The following is an 11,711-nucleotide window of genomic DNA, read 5'->3' as shown; positions in this document are numbered from 1 at the left end:
CTTTCATTTCATTTCCATTTCGACACAACTCTCCACTCCGCACTCCACCAACACAACCACCACAAATCCAAATGGCTCTTATCCGTGAACGCCGCCAGTTCAACCTCGGCCTCCCCTTGCCCGACCTCTCCGAGCGCCGCCCTCGTTTCTCTCTCCCCCTCCCTCCCACCGCCGTCACCTCCAACACCTCCTCCTCCGCTATCTTGGCCGCAGAACTCGAGAGACTCGAAGTCCTCGGCCACGGAAACGGCGGTACCGTCTACAAGGTCCGCCACAAGCGGACTTCAGCCAATTACGCTTACAAACTCGTCCAAGGTGACTCCGACCCCACCGTCCGCCGTCAACTCTTCCGCGAGATGGAAATCCTCCGCCGCACAGACTCTCCGTACGTCGTCCACTGCCACGCAATCTTCGAGCAGCCCTCCGGCGACATCGGGATTCTCATGGAGTACATGGACTATGGCACCCTCGAGACCCTGCTTAAATCCAACGGCACCTTCTCCGAGCCAAAACTTGCCCACGTGGCGCGGCAAGTTCTTAACGGCCTCAACTACCTCCACACCCACAAAATCATCCACCGCGACATCAAACCAACAAATCTTCTTGTAAACAGCAACATGGAGGTAAAAATCGCCGACTTCGGCGTGAGCAAGATCATGTGCCGAACGTTGGATGCCTGCAACTCATACGTCGGAACTTGCGCTTACATGAGCCCGGAAAGATTCGACCCGGATACCTACGGCGGCAATTACAACGGCTACGCCAGTGACATATGGAGTTTGGGGCTGACCCTGATGGAGCTCTACATGGGTCACTTCCCGTTCTTGCCTCCGGGTCAGAGACCCGACTGGGCCACCCTCATGTGTGCCATATGTTTCGGAGAGCCCCCCACCTTGCCGGAGGGGGTGTCCGAGGAGTTTCGGAGCTTCATGGAGTGTTGCTTGCAGAAGGAGTCTGGCAAGAGGTGGTCCGCCGCTCAGCTTCTGACCCACCCCTTCGTCTGTAAAGATAGGTGAGGATGTGAATTCAAGAATCCGTCGCCGGGAAGTTTATAAATCTTCCAAGGGCTACAAGGCCGAGTCGGGCAATTAACTTGGTTTATTCTCATGCTCATCAAATCTTCCCGTGTCGAATATCCGTGCGATTGGATCCGGCACTAATTAGGAGTCGGGTCGCCGGGTTCGGCATGAGTCTTTTCGGACACTAGTTACTGTAGATTTTATGAGCTTTTGTATATACTGGCCGGATTCGGATTCTTTGTGGATTATGATGTTAATTAAATTATGATTAAGAGAATCATCATATGAATATCAAATTTCCTTTGATTCTATTTCATTGTGGCTCTTAAACATCACGAGATTAATTAAACTTTCTGAGTAGCTAAAACTCAGAATTCAACACTTGAAGTTGACATCGAAAGAACGAACTAAAAAGTGTAAGAAAAGACTTAATAATTTCTCTAAACTATGAATAGTTTGATGTATCAGTCAATTAAGTAGAGGCTGTACGTAATCGATCAACCCTACTTCCTAGCTGGTGTACAAAGACTAGTCAATTTTTAGGAGGAAAATCAATACTTTCTATGGGTGAATTAACTTTGTACGTAATAGAAATCCAAACACTCGCGGTAAGAAGAAAATCAATATTAGTATACTTTTTTTACTTCTTAGCTAAAATGATCTATCAAATCTTCCCGTGTCGAATATCCGTGCGAGTGGATCCGGCAGTAATTAGGAGTCGGGTCGCCGGGCTTGGCATGAGTCTTTTCGGACACTAGTTACTGTAGATTTTATGAGCTTTTGTATATACTGGCCGGATTCGGATTCTTTGTGGCTTATGATGTTAATTAAATTATGATTAAGAGAATCATCATATGAATATCAAGTTTCCTTTTATTCTATTTCATTGTGGCTCTTAAACATCACGAGATTAATTAAACTTTCTATATGACTAAAAGTCAGAATTCAACATTTGAAGTTGACATCGAGGAAATGAACTAAGAAGTGTAAGAAAAGACCATGACGATTGATAATTTCTCTAAACTATGAATAGTTTGATGTATCAGTCAATCCTTAAGTAGAGGCTGTACGTAATTGATCAACCCTACTTCCTAGCTGGTGTACAAATACTAGTCAATTTTTAGGAGGAAAATCAATACTTTCTATGGGTGAATTAGCTTTGTACGTAATAGAAATCCGAGCACTTACGGTAGGAAGAAAATCAATAATAGTATACTTTTTTTACTTCTTAGCTAAAATGGTCTATAAAATTAGCATAATTTTTCATTTTGATCTCTAACAATAAAAATCGATCAAAGTGATTCATGAGTTTGTTCACCGTAAATCATTTGGTCATTCCGTGAAAAATCTGTCAATTCTCGTTAAGTGGAGGGTTTGGTTTGACAAAAATACCCTTAAAAAGGTAGTCACGTATTCATTCACGTGACAATTTAATGAAGATATTGACAAAATATATAGTTACCGTCATGAATTAGATTTATGATAGGGTGATTGTTAACAATAGCATTTGATCAATTTAGTTTCAATTTCCTCGGGGAAAAAGTTTTAATTTCCAGTATATAACAAAACTATAGCTTGGATATTCTTTTTTGTCCAATTAACCAAGATCAAGTCTTCTCCTAAAACAAAGATTATGATCAGATAGCTAGGCTAAACCGTGCAAGAAGTAAAGAAATCATGCTAACAATAATACAACCCTCAATCCAACAACCAAGATTAGAAGAAAAATGATGCAGTGACTCCACTTATTCACAAATCCATGTCCAATGTGCAGATTATTTTTTTGTTTAAATTAAAAAAGGTACAATCATCGTAGATTTATATTTTTGGTTATCCAATCTTCACGAATGTCTTATAAAGCTGGTTTCTTGCTAGCCTCCACTGGCAAGTGACAAATTTTCTAGTGTTGCAATAAATAAATATCTGAATGTCCCATTCATGAGCCAAGCAGATATGTCATCATATGTAAAGATTCGAAGCCATTTCCTTCGTTTTTGTTGAAACAATCCTGTCCGTTTATATATATTTTAGGTGGAATTACACTGCATGTAAAGGAAACTCTTGTTAGAGTTTTTCTGATTAGTGCAACGTTTTTATATCAAGCAAGATAAATGCAATTAATCTTATAGTTTCGTGAAAGCTGTTTTACAGATAAGTGATTGACGTAGTCTTGATGACCTATACAAGTTTTTCTCTCGGAGTCATATATGATTGGCTGCCAAGTCTGATGATAACAAATTTGGTGCAAGCAAAGGCTATCATGGCACGAAAGTTGGATGCTTCTTGACAGCTTCGATCGATCCTGAATAATATAGAACATGATGAGTCAGCAAATAGCTCCTCCATGAGAGAGTTCAGAAAAAGGTAAATAAATATGTCAATATCAAAGCTTGGCCAATTATGTCATGCATGAATCACAACGCTCCATGTCTGATGTCTCACGACTCAATCCCACCCTACCACCCAACTTGATCATCCACGAGAGGTCGTCGATGTCAATCATGCAGCTCTTCAATTGTCACCATCCAAATAGTTAAATAGGTTGTTGATAAATTGTTAAGTACGTTTTATTTTCAAATATTTCCATTGAAACACTTTTCCTTGTGAACAAGTGAGAACCGTTTGCAAATCATATTACTCTCAATTTTTACATTATCGTCACTTACCACAAATGAAAAAAAATGAAGAAGTCAGAGTCTTTAGAAATATAAAAATAAAAGAAAATCGGATTAACTAGCCATAATATACTTAGTTAATTTGATTCTTGGTATTTAAGTATTTGATTATGGATTTGAAGGGAAAACTACTCTCACTTTTCAGTTTTCATGTGTTAAACACAATGAAAATTTAATAAGTGATAAGATATATACTCTAATAAACATAGAAAACTCAAGATGTTAAAATGATTCTACTACTTTTATAACTCCATGTATGTAAACATGCTCTAAATGAGTTGTCAATTATGCAACAATAAACTATCTAACTATCTATTAACAAAATCCTCTTTGACAACTAAAAGAGAGTGAAAAGACTATTTAATCTTCTATCACAAAAAAAAATTATAATGTAATTTCACAAAACCAAATTTTGCTGTTGTATATTTAAACTTCACCTACAGGTGATTTTAGCATATATCTAACTACCTATTAACAAAATCCTCTTTATCAACCAAAAGAGTTTGAAAATACTATTTAGTTTTCTATCACAAATTTTTTTTTATAGGTAGTAATGTAATTTCACAAAATCAAATTTTGCTGTTTTGTACTTAAACCTCACATACATGTAATTTTAGCATATACCTAATATTAAAATATAAAAAACAAAAACCTCTCTTCCCCCCTCCCACTCCTATGTTCTCTCTTTCTCTCTCTCTCTCTCTCTCTCTCTCTCTCTCTCTCTCTCTCTCTCTCTCTCTCTCTCTCTCTCTCTCTCTCTCTCTCTCCTTCCCATTTAAAAATAAAAAATGTTCACACACACAAGGTGTGCAGCCATATCTTAGTTACAATTAATTAATGTGGGTAGCCATATGCTAACTGTGGAGCCAAAAATAATCACAAGGCGACACGTGAATTCTTGGGTAAAAGAGGACAAAAATACCCTTAAGGCATATTGGGATTCCTACGCGCGAGCAGCGGGCAATCATCCCTAAACCAAGTCAAAAGTGCCCAAAGGAAGGTAATAAATTCATAGTTATCTCATACATCCTCATCTTAGGTAATTACTTCATAACCTACAAATTATTTCATATAAATAGAGATTAATTGGCTAATTAATGGATTAATTCCTAATTAATCCATTAATCACCAATTTAATCACCCATTATATCAAATAAACCACCCAAAACCACATCAATGGCCGGCCATCCCCATCTAAAAAGGGATCCTTCCTATTTCCTACCTTTCCTTACCCTTTTCTCCCCTTTTTAGCTAATTATTTAGTTATTCTTTATAACCTTTTCATAACCTAATTATCAATTTATTCTAAATAATTATGTAACCACCAATTTATTCTTTAAGGTTTAATTAGCCAATAAATTGGCTAATTAAACCAAAATCTCAACCATAAAAACTCCTTCAAGGGCCGGCCATTCCTTGGAAAAAATGGCCAAGCCTAGCCCTATAAATAGGCTCCTATTTTCACCAAAAACTCATTCCAACACTTTGGCGAAAATCCCAAAATTCTCTAAACACTCTTTCTCTCTAAATTCTAACTTTGGCATCGGAGGTTCTTCGGCCAAAGCCCCCCCCATTCATCGTGGGCGCGTGAGGCTCTTGGCTTTTAACCTAAGGTGTTAATTGTTTTGTAAGTGCAAAATTGTCCAAGATCAAGGAGGAAGAAATTTGCATCCACAAATTGGTGCTTTCATTAAGAGTTGAGATCCATACTCGTAGAAGACTCTCGCATAAAAAGGTTTTTCTCTATTTTCTAGTCCATTTGAATATTTTTCATACGTTCTTATTATTAGAATTTTTTATTTGCAAAGGTTCTTTGATAAAACGTATAAGAAAAATATAATGGCTAGAAATTTAGAAAATTCCACAAGTGAAAATTCTAATACTCAAGAAATGGGACCACGGCGATCCACGAGGCTAAATGTGGTCATAGGCGGAGTGGTACCACCACTACAAGGTTCCACCATGGCCCAAGCTGTGCCATCCAAGCTTGCACGGGTCCGAGCCCAAGCCTTGCATTCGCATGCATCACACGCTGAGCAGCCTACTCCCGACGAGCAGCCCACTCCTGTGGTCCAGCCTGTTCCTGATGAGCAGCCCACTCTCGTGGCCCAGCCTGCTCCCGCCGAGCAACCCACTCTCGCGGCCCAGCCTGCTCTCGTGCCCCAACTTACTCTCGCAGCCTAGCCTGCTCCCGCCAAGCAGTCTACTCTCGCGGCCCAGCCTGCTCTCATGGCCTAGCCTGCTCCCGCGGCCCAGTCTACTATCGTAGCTTTCCAAGCAGCCCAAGTCGGCCCAAGACTATCTCAACTATCCGGACCTACCATCGAGCCGGGGGCATTCTCACCATATTTTTTCACAGATTTGACATTTCCCAACTCAAATCTCGCACCCGGAGTCTACCACACTTCCACTACTCAAGGAGAAACATTCCTTCCAAGTTCTTCCAACCCAAATGGAGAACAACACTTGTCTCAACAAGTCATAGAGTTGACGAGCACCCTCGCACAACAGACGATCTTGGTGAACCAGCTCTTGCAGCGCACCGATATGCAATATGCCCCAGATGAGGTGTCCCGAAGTAGGACAAGGGCAGATAAAGAACCTCTCTAGCAGCGTCCCGGTAAACAGCCACTCGATCAGCCACGAACCGAGAATTCAGGCAGTGTACACTCCCTATTGGGCTCCCGAGATAGCGTATACTCCCGTCTTAGAGCGCGGATGAGCGTGCACTCTTGACTAGGCCCACAGACGAACATACATTCACAGTTTGGGTCACACTCCGATAGTTAACATGAACAGCCTTCCAAGCGAAGTGTTCATTTGCGGCTAAGCCCGCAAGGAGCATCATCCACCTCACATCGGAGTAGGCAGCACGACAGACGGAGAAAAGCAGTCAGTCAATACGGCTCAAGTTCAACCGGCAGCCTACGAAGAACTCGCTCGCTTGCTAGGAACGCACTACATGCACCGCATCCGCGGCATAGACGAGCCAAACACATAGAAGAATAGCCTACACCAGTAAGTCACTATTGGGGGCAGCCGAGAGCTCCGCTACCCCAACAAGGGCAAATTCAGGAAGAAGTAGAGAGACTCTTGACCAAGCGATTGCGCAATTTCCAACGCAATGAGGTCACCGATGATGCACTACGATGGAACATGACCAACATAAGCAGGTCACCCTTCACGGACGAGATCGAGCAGGCAGAGCCTCCACGCGAGTTCAGCATGCCATATTTCACATATTTTAAAGGGGATGAAGACCCGGAATGACACTTAAAGCATTTTCGAAGCTCAATGATCCTCTATCGAAACAACGATGATCTCATGTGCAAGATATTCACCACCACTCTACAAGGCGAGGTGCAAGATTGGTTCTACACCCTGTCGTCACAATCCATCCGGAATTTCGACAAACTTTCTTTGGTTTTCACCAAAGAATATTCATCTTATCGCTCGATCAAAAAGAACCCAAAGGAGTCGCTTCGTGACTATATGAGAAGGTTCAAAGCAGAGAAGGCAATGATAATCGGATGCAACGACTTGATAGCTAGAGTAGCCTTCCAAAAAGGACTTCCAGCAGACCACCCGCTATTTGGAAAATTGATCATGAAAGAAGATCCAACTCTGGCAGACTTTTTCGCTCTGGCAGAGAAGCATGCACTTTGGGACGAGGCTCGCCAATGCACATTCAAAGACTTGAAGAAGTACCCGACGTCATCTCCATACTATCCAAACCAGAAGCAGCGGATGACTTATTCACGTGTTTAACGGTATCTAGAGCAGCAATAAGCTCTATCATCATGCGAGAAGAACTGAGGGCCCGACTACCTGTATTCTACACTGTATTCTACAGTTCAAAAGCTCTTCTTGATGCTATTAGAAATTCAAAAGTTAACTTTGACAATAGTTGTTGTAACCTGAAAGCTCAAGTTTTACCTTCAAACGCACACAGTCATCATCATGAACCACTATTCAGCCGAATCCAGACGCGCGACAATAAAGACGTAGACCTTGACGGATGTAAAGTTTTCTGACGAACGCAACAACTCAGCCCAAAAGACACGCCAATGGCAGACAAACATTGGAAGGAACACTCAGAAGCAAGTTTTGTCCTCGTCGTCCCAGAAGATTCTACATAAGAGCAACATGTACCGGCAGTTGAGCACTACCTCCTGTTGTGCGTCACACGGCCCTAGCCAACCCTTGCTCTATTATTCAGCTCTAGAGTGGCCCAATACCGGCAGTTGAGCATCTTCTGCCATATGTAACATGGCCCCAACTTCACGGCTCTCTACCGCGCCTTCACGCCTAGCCTTGACAACGTAACAGAGTGGCCTAATGACGTCCCGAAGGTAGCTGAGCACATTTCAGCCGCGCCTGCTCCACCCGATAGAGACTTCTGGCATTTGCATGTTGACAACGCATCCAACTACAAAGGTTCAATAGCAGACGTGGTCCTTGTCACCCCAGGCGGTTCGATGCTCGAGCATGCGATCATTCTAGGTTTCAAAGCATCTAACAACGAAGCAGAGTACGAAGCCCCACTAGTAGGCCTTCGAATGACAAAAGACTTGGCGGTGAAAAAGCTTTCAATTCATTCTGATTCCCAGCTAATCACCAGCCAGACTACTAGGAGCAAAGGCATGATGATCATGGCAACCGACTACTTTACCAAATAGGTAGAAGCAGAGCCCATGATGACCACGATTCAGACGGACATAGAGCACTTCATATGGAGGAACATCATTTACCGATTTGGCATCCCTTAATCCATCGTCACAAACAACGACCCGTAGTTCGTGGGCAAAGATTTGGCGAAGTTCTTCCAAAAATATGGCATCAAGCAGCACATGTCTATGCCAAGATATTCTCAAGGCAATAGGCGGGCCAAAGTATCCACCAAGATGATCTTCGACTGCCACAAGAAATCCCCCACCAGTAAGAAAAGAAAATGGCCAGACGAACTCCCTAGATGTCTATGGGCATATCGCACCACCAAAAGACGAGCAACCAAAAGGAGATGGACACATGCTTAAATCTGGCAGAGGAGTGCGAGCAGACTATTATGCGCATCGCAGCTTACCAGCAGCAGTTCATTTCCAGCTACAACAAAAGGGCCAAGATCCGCAGTTCCAGCCCAAAGATCTAATCCTAAGAAAAGCCTTCATCATTTCCTACAAATAAGGCTCCAAAAAGATGGATCTCATCTGGTAAGGTCCGTACAAGATCAGCAGAGTAGGCGGCAAGAGTAATTACACCCTCGCCACCATGAAACGATAAAAAGATCAAAAAGTAATGGAGCGCCTACAATCTGAAGAAGTACCATGTGTGACCTCCCACTACATCAAAGCCCGAAGACTCAAGAAGCTCGACGAGCACCACCTCACAAGTCGATGACTATCCAGTTGTTTTGCAGTTCCTACCTTACAGCTAAGTTCTCGTTCGTTTCACTCGTTTTTCAATGAGGAATTCAGAAGTAATCATAACTTGGCTCGGTTGCATGCTTACAACAATTGATCACTCCGGCACTTCAAAAGAAGACTGTGCCCTTCTTAGAGACCCATCGCAGGAATTGCGCCCCCCGAGAGACCAACCATGCTCTCATGTGCGAGAGGGTAAACCAATTCCCCGACACCCATATGGGTCAGCTCTCCAAGACGAGAGGATAAACTTTACACTCCGAATATCTAGACATGGATGAGCCTAGCTGCCCTAGTATAACTAGATGCACGATGGCTTGCGCCGGGATTCCTAGAATTAGCCACAATAGTCTTTTTCAAGGTTTAACTAATTGAAGGATTTGGGTCTTTTGGCCTAATCCGTGAGGAATTGGGCCCTAGAGACGGAGGGGGCACAGTACACAGTACATCCAATGGACGGCTGCCCTGGAACCCTAAAGCTGCTACCAAGTGCACTAAGGTAGCCTATGGTTTCCGGAAGACTGCCTACAGCTTGCCCTTCGAGCAGTAAACCACGCTAAACTTATACAACCGCACATTCTTGTGAAAGGTTAAACAAGCTATCGTGCATATACGAAGTTTTATCCACTACCGACATGCTACGTAGTCTATAAGCTTTACCTCTGCCAAGAGCGGAACGACTCACACCAAGTCCTAAAGTGTTGTGATACTTGTTACGCAACCTACGGAAGTGGAGAAAGCCAAGGTTAACAGCCTAGTGGTCACGCGGACTTATTTGCTTCTGTAAGTAAGGCGTCCGGCTGCCGACCTTATGGCTAACAACTTTGCAAAGTTCTACACCAACAACTACAGTTGCATAAGCTAAGCGGCCTGTCTGCTTATAAAAAAGTAGCACGTCTGCCACTAGTCTATAAAGTCCAAAGGTTAGGGCATGAACAAAAGAAGCGAAGATGAAGAAAAGTGAAGGAAGCAAGTTTATTAAATTTTCTAGCAAAGTTGATAAACAGCTAGAAAAGATCGAAGGAGTTCAAGCAAAGTAAAAAGCAACAAGGGAAACAAAGAAAATCCTAAAGACTACTTAGAAGACTCTTCTTCAGCAGCTTGGACACTCTATGACTACTCGGTCGCCACACCTTCAGCAGCCGCGACATTCTCATTAGCAGCACCATCCAGCGCTTCACCCCCGGCTGCACCAGCCTGGACACCAACATCTCCGACTACTTTAACAATGAAGGCCTCAAAAGTAAAGGTGAACAAGTATTCCGGAGAAATAGAGAATGTCTTGAAACCTCGAGCCCATCATTCTCAACCTTCATTTGCTCATTCTCCTCGAGCAGACCAATATGGACGCGTTGCAGCTCATCCACTTCATTCTTCAGACTTTCATTGATTTTCAGTACACATTGAAGTTCCAACACTTGGGGTTCAAGCCTATCACCGATTCTCTTGAAGTGGATCACTTGATTATAAGCAGCAATACACTCTTCATCCTTTGCATAGGCAACAGAATGAAGCTAAGAAACGACGCACTCAAAATCTTGAATTTGAGTAGGGGTAGAGATATTAGAACTCTTCAAATCAACGAGCTCAGAATCCAACCTCTTAATCTCCTCAGTCGAGGAATAAGCTTCAGCTGCCATAGTCTTCGCCACCTCCTTGGCAGCCTTGCTATATCTGCATCATAGCAAGCAGATCAGTCATTCTATATTATGTTGTATGCTTCGCAAAGGAACTTGGGCAAACAAACCTTTTTAACGCCATCAACAAACTTGGCACAAAGGTCTATGTCTTCAAGCAGATCTGGTTTCAAGGGCACACAGATCTCATCAGCCTCCCTAGAAGCATGCTTAGTGGATTTCTCACAGCTGCCCATGCAAGCAGTCTTTTCCTTTCTAGCAGGCGAATCAGTCTTGGTAGCAGAGGAAGTGGGCCTTAGCGCCACCTTAGCAATATAGTCCATCTCATTGCTCTTTATAATAGCAAGCTTTTCCAAATATGAACCAGATTTGGCTCTCAACGGACGTCTTGGTACAGACTTCGGCACTGAGGGCATGAAGGGACCTTTACATTGAGCAATTCTATCAGCAATCGTACAAGCCATTCTCGACATGGCCAGTGCCACATGCTCAGATCTAACAGCCTCATTTCTCTTCCTATTGGAAGAAGTCATGTCAATCACAGACCTCTCGACAGCAGGCGTCACAAGCAGCGAATGAAGTTTCAGTTTTTCCCAACCGGCATCTTTTGAGTAGGCGGGAAGATTTCTTCTTTCCACCTTCATTCATAATAGGTTACACAACAGCGTTCAGACAAGCCAATGCGTCATCCTTAATCTTCTTTACCTCATTTCTCGGGAGCAGTCTACTTTTCTCCCGATAAAGATGACTAAACAGCTAACGCCATTTGCGGTACTCAGCAAAGAAGCTCAACCCAGCATTCTAGCGGGTAGAAGGTCTGCATGCCCAACATTCCAGCAGCTTATGAAGCCCGCGACCTTCTCATTTCTCTCAATCGCCAGCTTGGCCCGCGTCAGGTCCAAAGGCCTAAAGGATATGAGCCATGCGACTACCCTAGCACTGCACCCCAACGCCTCAATT

General features: G+C 43.1%; 1 protein-coding gene across 1 annotated transcript; it reads left to right on the top strand.

Moving 5' to 3' along the window:
- LOC126600467 (mitogen-activated protein kinase kinase 9-like) lies at positions 1-1,330 on the top strand. Its single transcript, XM_050267029.1, has one exon. It carries the CDS (start codon positions 72-74, stop codon positions 1,014-1,016), a length of 945 nt encoding a protein of 314 aa, XP_050122986.1. The 5' UTR covers positions 1-71; the 3' UTR covers positions 1,017-1,330.
- The last annotated feature ends 10,381 nt before the right edge of the window (positions 1,331-11,711 follow it).

The sequence above is a fragment of the Malus sylvestris genome, chromosome 14 (genome assembly GCF_916048215.2).
Source record: "Malus sylvestris chromosome 14, drMalSylv7.2, whole genome shotgun sequence".
In the NCBI taxonomy this organism is placed as follows: Eukaryota; Viridiplantae; Streptophyta; class Magnoliopsida; order Rosales; family Rosaceae; genus Malus; species Malus sylvestris.
This window is presented reverse-complemented; position numbering and strand designations above follow the sequence as displayed.